This window comes from Anomalospiza imberbis, chromosome 15 (genome assembly GCF_031753505.1).
Source record: "Anomalospiza imberbis isolate Cuckoo-Finch-1a 21T00152 chromosome 15, ASM3175350v1, whole genome shotgun sequence".
Taxonomy (NCBI): Eukaryota; Metazoa; Chordata; class Aves; order Passeriformes; family Viduidae; genus Anomalospiza; species Anomalospiza imberbis.
In genome coordinates, this window is record NC_089695.1 from 17,446,513 (window position 1) to 17,463,761 (window position 17,249).

General features: G+C 48.3%; 1 protein-coding gene across 4 annotated transcripts in view; it reads left to right on the top strand.

The window, feature by feature from the left end:
• Positions 1–17,249, top strand: part of HTR4 (5-hydroxytryptamine receptor 4) — a 48,909-nt gene that overhangs the window by 13,796 nt on the left and 17,864 nt on the right. For all 4 annotated transcript variants that reach the window (XR_011004413.1, XR_011004414.1, XM_068206225.1 and 1 more), the window contains exons 3-5: positions 558–758; positions 9,132–9,285; positions 10,333–10,922. Coding sequence is in view for 2 of the 4 variants with exons in the window: in XM_068206225.1 (XP_068062326.1) it covers positions 558–758; positions 9,132–9,285; positions 10,333–10,922 (945 nt within the window). In the remaining 2 variants the exon portion in view is untranslated. The remainder of the gene's footprint in view (positions 1–557; positions 759–9,131; positions 9,286–10,332; positions 10,923–17,249) is intronic.

The following is a 17,249-nucleotide window of genomic DNA, read 5'->3' on the forward strand; positions in this document are numbered from 1 at the left end:
TTTGAGGGGGTCACAGGCACAATTCCTGTCTCAAGGCTGCTGCTAACCCTGGGAATTGTCAGCCCAGCCTTAGGAGCAGAGAGAGAGAGATTTAACAGCCTCTATTCATGTGCTGCGTGGGATTTTTAATGGATTTAATTCTATTTTATTGTTGTGATTTAAAAAGTACTCTTCAAGTTAAAATTACAGCTTCAGTCTAGATTATTCTCAGTGCTTTCTGGAAGGATTTTCTCCGTTTACAAGTTAAAATAAAATCCCCCTCCTCCAGCCCAGAGTCTCCAGTGCAAGCTGTGAGGCTGAGCCACATGCAGAGGCCTGTGAGCATCCATTTGCCTCCTCTGGGGGAGCAGAAAGATGTATTTAGGCCAGGAAAATGGTGGATACTTAGCTCTAAAAACCAGGATCAAGCCAGGGGTGACCATATAAAGTGAGGAGTGTGTTAGAGAGGAGCTGTTGGTGGGATGGAGCAGATTAAACCCAAATTCAAACTGGAATCTCTGTCCATGTGTGGGGGCTGCTGCACTGAACCCACCCTAATTCTGTGATCTGCCTTGCAGGAAAATCAAGACCAACTATTTCATTGTTTCCCTGGCCTTTGCTGACCTGCTGGTGTCGGTGCTGGTGATGCCCTTTGGGGCCATGGAGCTGGTTCAGGACAACTGGATCTATGGAGAGATGTTCTGCCTGGTGCGGACCTCCCTGGATGTGCTGCTGACCACGGCGTCCATCCTGCACCTCTGCTGCATCTCCCTGGACAGGTACGGGCTGCAGAGGGGCACTGCTGGAAGTCTCTGCCGAGTCCTGGGTTATCCCGAGCTGCCAGAGGGCAAAGATGGACCTGCTTGGAACGGCAGGGCAATAAATCCCTCCCAGTGGCTGATTTCGGAGAGAATCCTGATGAGGGCAGAGAAATTTGGAATGGGATGAGATTTCTGGGGAGGGCCTGGCTTGTTCTGTGCACAGCTCTGTTGGCAGCACTGACCAGGTGTGGTTCTGTTCCTTCTTTGGAGTAAAGACGCCTCGAATGTGTCCAGAGGAGGGAGCTGAGCTAGGGCAGAGGGAGGGACGTTGTGCACAGGGGCTGCTCCAGCAGAGATGCTCCTCTGCTCCTGGGATGAGGGGAAACAGCCCCAGACTGCAGCAGGGCAGGCTCAGGGTGGACACCAGCAGGAATTTCCCCATGGAAAGGGTGCTCGGGCACTGGCACTGCCCAGGGAGGGTTGGAGTGCCCATGCCTGGAGGTGTCACCTGGGTGTGACACTTGGTGCTCTTGGTGACAAGGTGGGGATTAGGCACAGGTCTTCTCCAGCCTAAATCTCCTGGGAGATCCTAAAAACTTTCATTGCTTTCAAACTTTTCTTGCCACCTGAAAATAAAGCCCAAAGCCTCAATAATTTATGGTGAGCAATTCTGCTTGACTGCTGTCTGCAGATTTTTGGGTAAATGGCAGAACTTCCAAAAGAGTTTTTCACAAGATAAACACTCAGTAGAAAACAGGCATTTTGGCTATTCTGATAATATTTTTAGAGCTTGGGTGGTTTTTTTTGTTTTTTTTTTGTTTTTTTTTGTTTTTTTTTTTTTTGTTTTTTTTTTTTTTTTTGTGTACTGTGTGGAGATTTTAATACCTTTAAAACCACTTCTACTTAGTGTTGCTAACAGGGCCAAAATAACCATAATTATTCTTGTTATTGTGACAGCTGATATTTAAATATGTGGCATTTCAGTACCTTGAGAGTCTGAGTGCAGCCAGACTTCAAAAAAAAGTTGCTTAACCTCTGTATTGATGGGCAGCAGTGCTGTGGGGTGGGAGGCAGTTTTGTATCCAGAGAGAAGCTGACTTCCAACAGCCACAGCTCCTGTCCTTATCTGCAAGCTTAGATGGCTGGAACACAAATGGGAAGCTCATTATCTTCAAACCATTGACAAATTGCCACTCTGAGCCAATTACCAGGAAAGCAGAGGTTGGGCACTGTGCTCTGGACATGACCTTGCTCTCTGAAATGTTGGAGTTTGATTCTCCAGGCTCTTAATTAAATAGAGAGGGTTGTGGAGAGAAGGGAAAATGGGATTTCAGCCCCAGATCTGCAGCAGGGGATGAGGAATCTCCCATGTGGGGGGCACAGAAAGGAGGTTCTCCCTTTCTCCTGCCCTCCTGGAGACACCCCCATGTCCAGAGCTCCTGCTCCTGCTGCCTGTCCCCTTCTGTCCCCAAGATCCTGGGACAGCCTGGGCTTGGAGCTGATGCTTTAGGGATACCCCTCCACCTGAGCCCTCGGCATTAACCTGAATTTCTCTGACATTTTTCAGTTGGTTTGGGGTTGTTTTTTTCCATGGCGAGGACTGATTGAGAACAGTGTGAAGGGGCCAGAGTAGATGAGGAGGAGGTGGTGGATGACCCCAAAAGGGCAGAGCAGGTGGATGAATGAGAGGTTTTTGTGGAGGGAAGGATGACTCAGCCCAGCACTGATCCCTCCCTGGGCTGCAGGGGCAGCGCTGCTTCCTTCCCAGGGCTTAATTCCATTTTTTCAGCTGTTTGCTCTAGTGTTCATTCAGAATTTATGGCAGTGTGCTGCTTCTAGTTGGTAATTTTTCTGTAATCTATCTCCTGCCTTCTGTTTTATTTCAGGACATACAGGTGTGAGTTTCAAGGGGTTTTTAAAGAAAAGTAGGTGGTTAATCTAATCCTAAAGACTCAGTTTGAAAGTCATTCCCTTCAGCATCTTCACAAAGCGTTGCTTGAAAAGACTTTTATCTGATAAAGTCTTGTATCTATTTCCACTGCTGCCTCTGGAAAAGATGGAAACAAGCACTGAGGCTTGAATTCTCAAAGGCATTGGAGAAAATCTGGAGAAATCACCATGTAATAAATGGATTTTACTGCTCAGACACAGGGAGAGAAGTACTGCAGACAGCCTCTGCCAGTCTCAGCTGGAAAAGGGATTTTCCAAGGTAGCAAAGGTATCTCAGGGCTCACTGAATCCAAAGTTTGCTGCCACTGCCTTAAGCTTTTTCATCATCTCTTTGATATTCTAATATATTAGAGAGATTTACCCTTGAAATATTTATTTATTGCATGTTTTATGCATACATGCCCATTCTTTGTGCCAGTGCAATAAAAAATAATTGCACTGCAGATAAACAGACCCAGAAGCTCTGACGGAGTCTCCAAATACAGCGAACCTGTCAGGAGAGGCAATTTTCTCCTCCAATATTTGCAGTCCAATTTGCAATGCAATTACTTCTCAAAGTCTTTGGGGGGTGGAGAAAACAACAGAGAACCAGACAGGTCCCAAATGTCTGTGGGTTTGGTTTGGGTGCACATCTGGCACCTCTTGATGCAGCTGGAGCATCCTCTCCCTGCCTCCTGCACCCTCCTGGCTGTCCCAGCCTGGGAAGGTCCCCCCAGGGCTGTGTCCCTGTGGCTGCTCTGTTTGCTGGACTGTTTCGGGCACTTGCACACCACAAACCAGCCCTGAGTGTGTTCTTTGATCCCAAACTGATCCTACACTCAGGCACAGCCCAAAATCCCTGCTAAAGCACGGCAGATGCAGCCGGAGAGCGACAGCTGCTCCTTGTGCTGTTTGCAAACATTAATTACCATTAATGGACAGCAAATTAGCTCAGCCCCGTGGGAGAGGTGATGCTGTAAAGCCTCCCGAGCCCTGTGGTGACATCCTGTGACAGCAGCCCTGTCCCTGTGCCAGGGCACAGAGTGTGGCCCCGGGGACACAGGGTGGGCACTGCCCTGCTCCCGGCGCTCCAGCCCAGCGTTCCCCTTGCCATGGCACCACAGACGGGCACGAGGGGCTGACTGGTGCCCGAAGGATGCCCAGGCTGTGGCTGGGAGCACAGGGTGTTTTCCCAGGCTGGGAGGAGGCCGCAGTGCCCAGCAGTGCCCTGTGGAACTCCCCTGGCCGCCCAGGGCCACGGGGAGGTTGTTAGTGGGGCGGGTGATTAAACTTTGGCTAGCTGGCAGTAATTCTTGGTTACAGTCTGATGAAACGCCCCAGGTTGCAGCTGGAGTTCTGCCCAGGCTGTAAATCCCTGTGCCTGTTTCACCTGGATGTCACACAGCCCAGGTGAAGCAGAGAGGGGCAGCGCAGGCAGGGCCAGCAGCGCCTGTCCCCGCGGCTCTGGGAGGTGACCCAGCTGTGGAGCTGTCCCTGCCAGCCAGAACAGCAGCCCAGGGACTGCAGAACCCACGTCCGAGAGCATTAAGGAAAACCCCGGAGCAGATGGCCACGGCACACGCTGCCCTTTATCCGTCTTTGCAAACCCTCCAGAAATATTTCATTTATTTTGCCACGCTTGCTGCCAATAACCCTCCACACACCTCAGCCTCACGGGGGCTGCGGAGGAGCCCCCTCTCTCTCCATTTGGCAACGTACATTTGTTTGTGTTCCCTGCTAAATTTATCCAGCTCCAATTAACTGTTCTCTTTAGCATTTTTCTCAGTGTAATTATCTCAACACCAGCAGGCCGTTGTTTTTCTAATAAGAATTTAATTTTGTTAGATATAATCATTTTAGGACATTTTCTTTTTCTGGACCAACGATGCAGAACTTTGTTTTATTTGGCACAATGAGAGCCCAAAGCTTATTTGCTCAGTGGGAAAAAGGAAAATAGAAAGAGCTGTTCTCTCCAAAAAAATATTAATATCTGGTTATACAGAGGCCAGAACCTGTTTTCACTGAAATGTCAGCAACAGCAGTGTTGGATTAATCTTCCACAGGCACAAAAATTGAAATTGTGGCTCCTTAGGTTCATCACTTGGTCAGGGCTCAGCTGGAGGCTCTGTCCCAGTCTGGATTCCCTGAGGACACGGGCAGTGACTTCCCACTGACAGAGGGCTTGGCTCCTGCACCCTCACTTTGGGAGAGAGACAGTAGCACCCACAGTTTTCCCATCCTTTTGTCTTATTTTTCCAGTTTTCTCCTCCTTTTTTTTCCTTATTTTTTCCAGATTTCCCATCCTTTTGTCTTCTTTTTTTTCCCCAGTTTTCCCATCTTTTTGTCTTCTTTTTTTTTTCCAGTTTTCCTATCTTTTGACTTCTTTTTTTCTAGATGATTTAAGGGGGGTGAAATATTACTCAGTGTGAGTGCTCAGTGAGTGTTCTGTGTCTCATCCTGGCCCCAGGATGATCCAACATATGCTCTGTACATCATTTTACATATGCACATGACACCAAACGCTTTGAAGTGTGGGCCACCCCCAGAGCCAGGCTGTTAATAAGGGTGGGGGTGGATTTGTCTGTCTGTGGTAGCTGGGAGCTCCGTGCAGGGTAAGTGCCTGCAGGCTCCCAGCTCCAAACTGCTCTGCAAACCAGGGAGATGCTTTAATTTCTCTCCAAGGGCAGGGAATGCTCTCCTGCAGCTCAGCAATTCCATTTCTGCAGGAGGCAGGAAGGAGCAGTGGTGTGGTCAGAGCCTCGGCAGGCCTGAGGCAGGAGCTGAGCACGCCAGGGCAGCTTTTCCACAGCCACGGGGTTGAGGAGGTGTTTGGATGAATCAAGAATTCCTTGCCATGGCCCACAGCCCACTGTGCTGCTGGCAGGCAGATCCAGGCTGGGGAGCTGCAGGAAGTGTGCAACTGGTTCCCAACTGGTTCCCAACTGGTTCCCAACTGGGACCTTCCAGTGCCCGAGGGAAGATGGAAAAGAGAGTGCCAGGGCAAGGGGATGGCTGCCCTTTGACAGAGGGCAGGGACAGATGGGATTTGGGAAGGGATTGTTCCCTTCCCAAGGGAGGGTGGGCAGGCCCTGGCACAGGGTGCCCAGAGCAGCTGGGGCTGCCCCTGCATCCCTGGAGGTGCCCAAGGCCAGGCTGGATGGGGTTTGGAGCAGCCTGGGACAGTGGGAGGTGTCCCTGCCATGGCAGGGGTGGAATTAAATGATCTTTAAGGTCCCTTCCCTGTGATTCTGTGATTTCTGCAGTGGCCAGAAGAGCCACAAGGCCAGAGAAATGATGGATTTCTTCTTTTCAGCCACCTGTAAAATGTTAGCACTTGATTCATTCCTGTGGCAAGTGTCTGATAAGGAAGAGGAGAAGTTTTATAATAACCTTTGCTTTATTGGAAGAGCTGCAGCTCTGGGAAGGGATTCCTGTGTTTCCCCTTCACTGGAGGATGTCATTGCAGAGGAGAGGAGGTTTCACATCAGCTGCTCCGTTGTAGGTGACAGGAAAGTGAACATTTGCGAGGAACTTGACTGATAATAGAGAGAATTAATATTTAATTGGGCCTGGACATGGCATTAATCATGTGTATGTATTGCATTTTGTGTTCATCCATCACGCTGCCACAGCAGCACGTAACAGATATTCCTTGTGAGCCCAGGAAAACAGCTCTGCCTTGAAATGGAGCAGAAGCACAGAGCATGTCTTTATTCCAGCCTCTGACTAAGACTGTTGACAATCTCGCAGATAGAATTACTTTTCTCCCAGTGAATAAATAGCTGCTTAAATGCTCAGGCCACCACATACCCCAAACCACCAGCTCCTGCCCCAGCTGTGACTTCCAGGCCTCCTGGTGGCACTCACAGCTGTCTGTGGCTGACTCCTGGGATGGAAACCCTGCTGGGCTCTGAGGAGTGGGTGCTGTGCTCCTCTGCCTCCCTCCCCGTCACACAATTGTCACCCACACCCTGCTCAGGGCACTTTGTCACCCAAAACAGTGACAGGAGGAGCCCAGCTCGACTGGCTGAGCACGGGGGAAATTCTGGTAGCAGCGAAAGTGAAATAAAATAAAATCTTCTGACGTGAAAGTGGAGGAAAATTGCTGCTGAATCACTGGGAGGGAAGAAATATGAGAGCTTAAGGTGTCATTTTTACAGGCATAATTTTTACTCTAATGGCCTTTAATAGCAGGAACAATTCAGTGTAATTCTTTCAGCTGCAGCACAGAGAGGAGCAGAGAAATGTGATCACTCAAACTGCTGGCAAGAATTGTTTTCCTGCTGCAGTTAATTATCAGTGTACAGTGGTTTTCTCTTCCTGTTTGCTTATCCAACTTGTCAGAGGGTAGCTGCTGTCTTGGCTGGTTTTATCCTTTCATTTATTGGATTTCTTCTTTTGCCCTTTCTGCAAAGAAATGGAGTCTCTCGTGCCTTGCCTTTGATGCCTTTGATGTCCAGCACTTCCAGTGGGTGGCTTAGAGATAAGAAATAATGAAATAGCTTAAATTTACTTTTTAATTTAGATCCTTTCTGTTGAGAGTCAGAGGAGCAGCTTTGATGCCAGGGGAAGCTCCCTCTGTCCCAATAAACATCCCCAAAATTGCTGTGGGAATTCCAAGATCATTTCCTGGGACAGGGATCAGCCCCAGAGGAGCTGGAGCTCCACCAGAGGAACATTTCACCCACAGCTCTGAAAGAGCAGCTCCTGGCAAATCCTATTTTTTGGAAGTGCAGCTTTCCAGAGGAACAGGCTGATTTTTCATGTACACAGGAAACCAGAGGAGAACAGAGGAATTATCAAATTGCAGGAGTTGAATGCCTGTTTCAGCATTTTTCCCCAGTGACATTTTGAATCTTGTTCCAAAGAGACTTTTAAGAAATGTTTTCTTTTGACACTTTGATATTATTTCAGGCCTCTGTGTGGAATATATCATCTGATTTTATCAAAATAAAGCAATTTGGTTGACTCCACATGACTTAAAAAAAAAAGCCTTAGGAAAAAAATGGAAATTCTTATATTTTTGTGCCTGTTTAGGACAAAGATCTTGGTTCCCATTCAAATCTTGGTGAAATAAATGCACAGCTTGAAGAGCAGCTCTTTAATACACACACGTGTGCTTGCTAATTTAATTCCTCTAAGTCATGGTTCTGCTGCCCTCATAAAATGTTTTACAGAGTGTGCTGAAATCCAAAAATCTAGAGAGCAAAAAGTATTTTATTGGGAACCTGAAGGTGATTGTCAGGTCAGGACCACTGAAAGTCTGCAATTGGATATTTGCTGATCTGGTCTTCTTAGGAATAAATAATAATTCCAATTTTAGGTTTGCTTCCCCTTCCTGATGGAGAGGTCCACCTGCAGGGGGTGGCACAGGCACCAAACAAACAGAAAATTTGATTTCTTATCTCTTTGAGAAGACATTTTTAGATCTTAACTGTTTTAGGGGCAGGGACCTGTTGTACTTGGGATACTTTGAAGGGATCAGGAGGAGGGAGGAGAGTTCAGGGCACATCCCCTTGATGGTGCAAAGACACCTTTGCCCTGTCCTTGGGAAGATTAAAGCCCAGCTGAAAAGAGGTGGATTCCTGGGAAATGGAAGAACACATTTCATTTCACTGCCGCTTTCACAGCTTTGGGAGACTTTGTTAATTTGTGCTAACAGCTTTTGCAGCCTTGTCAAAAGAAATGTCCAGTGCATAAGGAATTTTAGCTAAGGCTGCCTGGAAGGAAGGGCTATTCCTTGGAGGGTGGGAACATCCTCAGTGCAGAGGGAGAGCAGGGCTGAAAATGGGATTTCTCCCTTGCCCTGCCACCTCAGACAACCCACAGCATTTCTGGAAAGCAGAAAACTCTGGCTTTTCCTTGCCAGCCACCATGAACCCTGGGGAAATATCCCAAGTTCCTGTGTGAGGGGCCCCATGGAAGCAGGATACAGACCCCTGTTTTCCCTGTTTTGAAAGGCAGCTGGAGAGAGGGCTTTACAATTTAATTTTTAGAAAGCTTGAAAGTCTCCTCTGACTGCTTCTGTCCCGTTTTTGTATTGCATATAGGTAGGAATCTTATAAAAGAAAAGCTTTATTAAATCAGGTCTTAGGCCTGTTACTTTTCTAAGTACAGCTAAGCAGCTAGCTGAGTTCCCGTGTGAAAGAATCTTGAAAGTCAGTTAACACCACAAGTTAGTCTTTTGAAGAAAACCAATTTGCACCTTTAATAACAAAAGATCTATCCCATGAGAACCCACAAAGAAAATATATAAACACCCGTGACTAGAAAAAGTCTTAACAGGTACACACACAAACACCTTCGAACCAACAAACTGAGTGGCAGGAAAACTCCCAGCCAACTGGAGTTGAACACAAACTCTGTGAAAACTACAGAAAAATGAGATATGTGAATAAAGGATTGGCTTTGCTGCATGAAGAAACCGAGTACCATCTGCTTTGTGACATTTTTGCCCTGCAGGTACTATGCCATCTGCTGCCAGCCTCTGGTGTACAGGAACAAGATGACCCCGCTGCGCATCGCGCTGATGCTGGGGGGCTGCTGGATAATCCCGACCTTCATTTCCTTCCTCCCCATCATGCAGGGCTGGAATAGCATTGGCATCATTGACCTGGTGAGTAGCCAAGCAGGGACACCAATCCAATGTGCTGGGTGGGTGCTGGATGTTCTCTAAAAAAGCAATTTTCAGGGAAAGGGAAAACTAAGGAGAAACTTCTTGTTGCCAGTGCAGAGGGGCTGCTGAATTTCTGGAGGGGGTCTTTAACGGGAGTTGAGGTGGCTCTGTCCTGGAAGGACTGACACAGGGATGGGGTGGCCTGGGAGAGGATTTTAGCCACATTCACTCTCAGTTCAGTGAGGAGTCCTTGGAAAAAAGGCCAAGCCCCAGCTGGCCCCTGACAGCACGTCAGGAGTCCTTGGTCCCCTCGGCCTTTGCAGCTCTTGCTTAAATAAGAGGGAGGATTATTCTCAGCTAAGGCTGCCTAGAAGGAAGGGATATTCCTTGGAGAGTGGGAATATCACCAGTGCAAAGGGAGAGCAGGGCTGAATATGGGATTTCTCCCTTGCCCTGCCACCTCAGACAACCCACGGCATTTACCTGTGCCTCGTTCTCCCTGGCTGGAAAGCAGAAAACTCTGTCTCCTCTGACAGCTTCTGTCCCATTTTTGTGTTGCATACAGGTAGGAATCTTGTTAAAGAAAAGCTTTATCAAGCTTATCGTGCCAGGACAAGGGAGTGGCTGCACACTGCCAGAGGGCAGGGTTAGATGGGATATTAGGAAAAACTCCTTCCCCGGGGGGTGGTGAGGCCCTGGCACAGGTTGCCCGGGAAGGCTGTGGATGTGTCCAAGGATGGCTGGATGGGGCTTGGAGCAACCTGGTCTAGTGGAAGGTGTCCCTGCCCATGACAGGGGGTGACACAAGATGATTTTTGAGGTCCCTCCCTGTTGGAGTCCTGGATGCTGAGAATTTTAGACTTTCTGTGCTGACAGACTGCGACTCCCAAGAGAGCACTACATTTGACCTGAGGCCGTAGAGAAAGCTTCCCAAACTGATTGATAGCACTGAGATGATGAGCGTGTAGCTGACACCTCCCAACCCAGCCCGTTCTGATTCCCACTTCTTCCCTCCTTCCTTGCCTTACCCTCCCCTCCGCACCCCAGATCCAGCAAAGACAGTTCAACAAAGCTTCCAACTCCACCTACTGCATCTTCATGGTGAACAAGCCCTACGCCATCACCTGCTCCGTGGTGGCCTTCTACATCCCCTTCCTGCTGATGGTGCTGGCCTACCACCGCATCTACGTGACGGCGCGGGCGCACGCGCGGCAGATCCGCCTGCTGCAGCGCGCGGGGAACCCGGCCGAGCCCCGGCAGGGCCCCCAGGAGCCCCGGCAGCACCCCCCAGACCAGCACAGCACCCACCGCATGAAAACCGAGACCAAAGCTGCCAAGACCCTGTGCATCATCATGGGCTGCTTCTGCCTCTGCTGGGCCCCGTTCTTTGTCACCAACATCGTGGATCCCTTCATTAACTACACGGTGCCCGGCAAGCTGTGGACGGCCTTCCTGTGGCTGGGCTACATCAACTCGGGCTTGAACCCTTTCCTCTACGCCTTCCTCAACAAGGCTTTCAGACGTGCCTTCCTCATCATCCTGTGCTGCGGCGACGAGCGCTACCGAAGGCCTTCCATCCTGGGCCAGACCGTGCCCTGCTCCACCACCACCATCAACGGCTCCACGCACGTGCTGAGGTGAGTCTGCCCTGATGCCTTCAGAGGCTACCCAGAAGGCTACCTAGGCTACAGTGCTAAAGGAATAAAGCAGGGATTTATGACAAGGCCTGCACAGGATACACCTTGGGCAGTGCAAGAGCCCGGCCGTGGCTCCACCCCAGATGGACTCCTGGTCACGAGTTTTGACACTTTTATAAGTTTGGGTCCCTTTCCCTGTTGGGGTTCATGGTCCAGTTCCAGCTCCAGGTGATGCAGCCCCATCCTCCCAGGTTGCTCTCCTCCATCCCCTGTTGTTTGCACTTTTTGGGGTGAAGCTGCAGCGGTGTCCTTGGTTCTGGGCTGGAGAAGGATTGTTCTGTGTGCCTGAGCTGTGAGGAGAGCTGCTGACACTTTACATGGAGTTCAGAGTTCTGTGCCGGTGCAGTACAGAGTCTGGAAAACATGAAAGCTCAAACTTAAGACATCAGCCCGGGGCTGCCCAGAGCCTGCAGCCACCAGCAAGAAGAGTTTGTACAGGATGGCTTTCATTTTGCAATATCTTGGTGGTATCAGTGCTTAGAAGGGGATGGGACAAAAGCAATCCTGAGGTGCTCAGACAGCCTGGGTTTGTAGGGAACAGGTGTGTGCCCAGGAAAGAGCTGGGAGGATGCAGAAGTTGTGTGTGAATTTTGGCATCATTTGGTCTGAAGGGAACGACTCGACCCTGCAGATGCTGCCTGCTGCATCTTCTTTAGGAAAGGGACCAAAAGTTTCTGCAAATGGGGGGGTTGTGCCAGTGGGATTTTACAGCTGCTTTTTGTCCCCGGGCAGGGAGAGCAGTGGCAAGAAGGACAGACCTTGTGCTGAACTCAGCTATGACAAAAATTAGCACAATAATGTAAATAGATGGGGATTTCTGGGTGTTCAGGGCGCTGTGCAACACCAGACTGAAAAAAGCCAAAATCATCTGAAAAATGCTGTGCTCCCCTTGAAACAGATTGTTTGCATTTCTTCTGTCATGAGTAGATATTTATTCAACACAAACCAACAAACTCCTGCCTCCATGAATCATTGCACTCTTGTACAGCACAAGTGGATGGGGAGCCAGGTCAGCATTGCTGGAATTCCTGGATAAAACAAGTTGTGAAATTTTGCCATAGCAAAGAAGATGACTTTGGGTGAAATCTATTTGAGCGGACAAACTCTGGAACTTGTGGGTCAGGGAGGTCACTCTGGTGTGTTCCATTTCCTCTCAGAAGTGCTCAGAGCACTGCATTGCTCTCTTCAAGGAAAGCTCTAGTGAGAGGTTTATTTACCACTCATTTTCCAGCACTGAGAGGTCTTCTCCAAATGTCAATTGGATTTCTCCAAAGGAAAACACTTCCTGATTTTTCTCTTAAATGAGCCAAGAGAAACAAAGTGGGGAAAAGCAGAAACAAGCACCTTGTGGGGTTGGAGCTGCAGCGAGCCCCAGTGCTCCCTGATGCTCTGGAACAGGAGTGCAGCAGCTCAGGCTCCAGTTTTTAGAGGTTTAACAGCTCCATGGATCCAGTGGAATAAAAATAAATCCCTGGTGGTAGGAAAGTGGTAAGAGCTGCTGTGGAGCAAAAGGATGAGTGATCACAGAATCCTGGAACCACAGAATGGTTTGTGGTGGTTTTAGAATGGTTTGTGGTGGTTTTAGAATGGTTTGTGGAGGTTTTTTGAATGGTTTGTGGTGGTTTTAGAATGGTTTGTGGAGGTTTTTGAATGGTTTGTGGAGGTTTTTGAAAGGTTTGTGGTGTGTGGCTCTCAGCCAGGGCTCCCCCAGAGCACAGGTGGTGCTGGAGGTGGAGCAGTGATCCCACCCCACCTGTGAGGCTGACATTTCATGGGCTGCAGCTGTGGCTCAGCTCAGGAAACGCAGAGGTTGTCCCTCAGAGCTGTTTCTGGTGCACCCAGCAGGTCTCTCAGGATCTGGGCTTGCAGGTAAAATATCTCTTCCTATTCTTCCTCCTCCTCCTCATCCTTCCCTGGGCATTGAGGTGAAGAGACCATGGAGCTTCCCAAGGCAGAGCAACACACTCAGTGCTGGGGGTTGGAAAGAGTTAAAATTTCTAACTGACCGGGAATTCTAATGATCCTGCAAGATGAATCAGAGCTCTGACAGGTTCTGGCTCCTTCAGGACAAGCTCATGAGCCCCAGGTGGATCTTTTGGGCTTGCTCTGTCCTCCCCTCCGTCCCCCAGACTCCCTGTTTCACACTGGATTTGCACTGGGCATTTTTTTGAGGTATTTTGGAGGCAAATGTGGAGTTTTTGTGCTGGTGGCACCTGCAGAGCTTTGGGGTCTGTGTTGCCCCTTCTCCAGCAGTTCCTTTATTCACGGCACCATCAGGGAAGAGCTTCCCCCCTTGCCAAGGTGCTGATAAAGTACATTCCCACTAAATTCTTTTTTTGGAAATTCCTGAGCAAAAGCTTGAGAGGCACAGCAAGTGATGAGCATTTCAAATGGTGATTTCAGTGATATTTCATTCGTTTTGCCCAGGGCAGGGCAGCCAGAGGTTACCCAAGATGTGTTTTCCACTCCAGAGGTTTCAGTTCAGGGATCAGCTCCCTGTGCCAGCAGAAATGGCTCCAGACCAAGCCCAAGCTGAGGAGATCTGATTGCTGCCTGGAAATGCTAATATTGTTAAATAGTCAAGAGGTAATTTGGTTTTCACCTAAATTTCATTAGCTGCCAACCTGGAAAGGGATTCTTTAAAAATACAGGGAATGATTAGACTCAGTAACAACTTTAAAAAATAGTTTTGTCATTTATTGAAGGAGCTTTCTTAATTTTTAATGAAGCTTTGCCAACATTTACAACCAAACTTATGTTCCAACTTCCCTGGCATGGTTTTCCAGCTTGGCATCAGTGCCAGCTTTTCTGTGCCCCTGTGACTGGGGCTATCAGGGTCCTGAGCAGGGCGCAGGGAGCTGTGACCATCTGGGGTCCCTCAGACAGATTTGGGCTGAGCCAGGGAGGGCAGGGGAGGTTTGGGATCTGCTGCAGGGTCCAGGAGCAGAGGAACCCTCAGGTGCAGGAATGTGGGTGTTCCAGATCACCCAAGTTACCACCCTCTGTCAGAGGAGCCTCCTTCCCCCAAACCCTGCTCCCCAAAGAGCAGGAGCTGCTGAAGCCTTGTCCCAGCTCCAAAAATGCCTCACCAGAGGGAACAGAGAGCTTCTGATAAGAGAAAAGCTTCTTGTAATTGTGCTGAGTGAAATCAAGATATTTATCTTATTTCCTACAAAGGACAGAGGGGATTAGAGTTTTACAATAACACAGTTTCCTTCCATTTTCAAAAGATAATCTCTTTCAATATGCCTGGGTGTTGGAAAGAGAGATTACAGTGCAGCTAAGCCATTTTTTGTTATTTGGCCTAACAGAAGATTCGGGATCAGAAATTCTGCATCAGTTTGTGTCTGGTGGGGAAGCTGGGGCTCTGCAGGGCACCTGGAGCTCTGAAAGGACTGAGATGTAACTCACCTTTGTTATAAATGAAAACGGCAATTTAAGAATTACGGAAATTTATTAAATGATCAAAGTATAAATTTGGGAAAAAAAGGAAAGCCGCGAGCGATTGGACTCTGAGCCAGGCCATCAGTGTCGGGGAGATTTAGGACTTGGCCTCTGTGGCACCAAAGTCCCCGTGGCTCTCCGAGGCTCAGTTCTAAGGGGTCCATTTTTATACACTTTCTCGGGCTTTGGAAGGAGATCTTCTTTAGCATATTATCGTGTTTTTTTCCTGGAACCAGTAGAAAATTGCTGGAATCCTGTCAGGTGAAAATCTCCGGGATAAGCTTCTGATGATGCCCATCAAAAATGTCTCCAGCTGGGGTCTTGTCAGATGAGAAATCCCTTGGAATATACATTTCTGGAGACAGTGTCTTTTCAGATTTCTATCACTTAGCTTGCTTGTTGCCCGACACTGGTTTTAGTACACAAGATGCTGTGGTTTTTAATTTCATTTAGAACAAATTATTTTATAATAATAAATTATAAATATATATTTTTATATATTTATATTTATAAATATATATAATATATATTATTTATATGATATATATTATATATTATATAAAATATATATTTATATAAATAAATTATATAATTATAATATATATTACATATTACACCTTTGTCTGCTCCTAATTGCGTGATCTGTGCTTTGGGCAGTGAAGGCAGCTGTGTCGTGGTGGGGCAGGACCTGCCTTGCAACTGGAATTAGGGATCCACAGCCAGAGCAGAGCCCTGCTAGCCACAGCCCCACATTCCCTGCAGCTGGAATGCCTGACAGCTCCTCCTGGCACAGCCCACACCTGGTGGAAACTTCCCACTTTAATAATGGAGTGCAACTTCAACGACTGCATTTAGCTAAAACACAGACATCCCCCATAACGCAGCACACACTGAATCAACTCCCAGTCCTCTGCCAGTCTCTCCACTCAATCCAGAGGTCCAAAACAGGATTTAAAACTAATTTTGGTACCTGAATAAACTCTGTTATGGGTAGAAATTTGCTCTCCACCTACTCACCTTCTGTTCCAACTGACCTTTGAGTATGCTGGGCTGGTTCTCTCCTCTCCAGAGATTAGCAATGTGTTTTCAGACAATGCAAATCAGCATGTGCAAAGAGCCCCACGTGCCTTAGGGTTAGAAATTCTATGGAAACCTCAGCAATTATTGTCATGTTCTGTTCTTCCTCGGGGCAGCAGTATCTCCAACTCAGAGCTAATTGCGTAAGTGCATTTTAATTTTAGGTTCACTTCTTTGTTTTTCTTTTCAATAATTCTCTTCCTTTCCGATTGCTAGAGGAGAATTTATTTAAGCATTGTATGCACCACCCCATTGTAAAGTCACAATGTGGAAAAGCTTCCCTGTTGCTGTGTTAAAATTGCTTTTAAGGCTTTTGGAGTGTATGTAGGAGAGAAAACCTTGTTATTCCCATGATATTTTGGCCAGAAATTTGGTATTTCCAGGAAGGTGTTGAGGACTTCCAGCACATCTGTTGTGATGTGACTGTCTTTTAACAATTTGCCATTTCTGGGATCCTTCCCATTGCCTGTGGTGCTCACCCACCTGTGAGCCCAGCCCTTGGGCAGCTCTCAGCACCTTTCCACCTTCAGCTTTCCATTTCAAAGCAGAAAAATGGCTCTTGAGGGTTTGGTTTGATTTATTTGGCATAGCAGAGGCGATCCTTGCCACCATCTGCTGCTCAGTGCATCTTGAACGGGTGACCTGGCCTGGGAATGGATCCAGAGCCAGCCTGGGTTTGGGTTTGCCAAAGTAAAGCCGCACTTTTGCCATGGGAATGTGGGAATGACATCCTGCCCTGCAAATGCTCCATCCCTATTAAATCCAGCTGACTGAGGCTGCTCCTGCATCAGCTGATGGTTTCCAGTCCTCACTTCTGCATTAATCGCTCTGCTCTGGGGCTGTGACTCCGGAACAGAGCACTTGAAAATGCAGGGAACCCGATTTAGGAGGCATTTTGGGAACTCCCCAGGACCTCCTACCCTGGCCTTCTGCTGGGCTCCCTTAAACTGGATTGGAAGGCACAGACACATTCCAGGCCCAGGCCAGGAGTGAGTTTTGCACAGCAGTCCTTGGGATGGGCTTGGCTGTGTAACCTTCCCTTGCTCGGGCAGCCCTGGGCTGAGAGCGGGAGCACTGCAGGCTTCATCCGGAATTCCTCCCTCCCTCTGCTGCTGCTTCCCCTCGGAGCAGTCAGAATTCCCATCTTGCTTCATTCAGCCTTCCTTGGCAGTGGTTTCAAAGTCAGTCACGTCCCAGAGTGTGGATTGTGGCTGCCACCGTCACTGACAGCCTTTCAGAGATGTTGCAGAAGATCTGGCAGAAGGGTTGTTAATGAGGCTGTTAATTTGTGTCATTCCTCTGAGCCATCAAAGCGCTTCAGCAGCGGCAGAGCATGTGGCACTAAAGAGCTTTTTGCTTTATCTCTGAAGTGTTTGTGTTATCATGGAATCCCTGAGGCTGGAAAAGCCCTCCAGGATGGAGTCCCAGCTGTGCCCCATCCCAGAGCACTGAGTGCCACCTCGGGGAATTCCTTGGACCCCTCCAGGGATGGGCACTCCAAACCTCCCTGGGCACTCCAAACCTCCCTGGGCAGCCCCTTCCATTTTTTTTCATACTTTGCCCTGATATGATGTCACAGCCTAAACGATGTGACATGCACACAGGAGCCTTTTCCTTCTCTGAAATCCTTTTCTCTCTCAATATGAAGTCTAACAATTCCTTTCATCTCCACGTTTTCCAAGCTCTGAGTCCTGGCAGTGCTTTTTCCACCACTGAAGTGAAGCCACTTCTGGAAAAACGCATAAA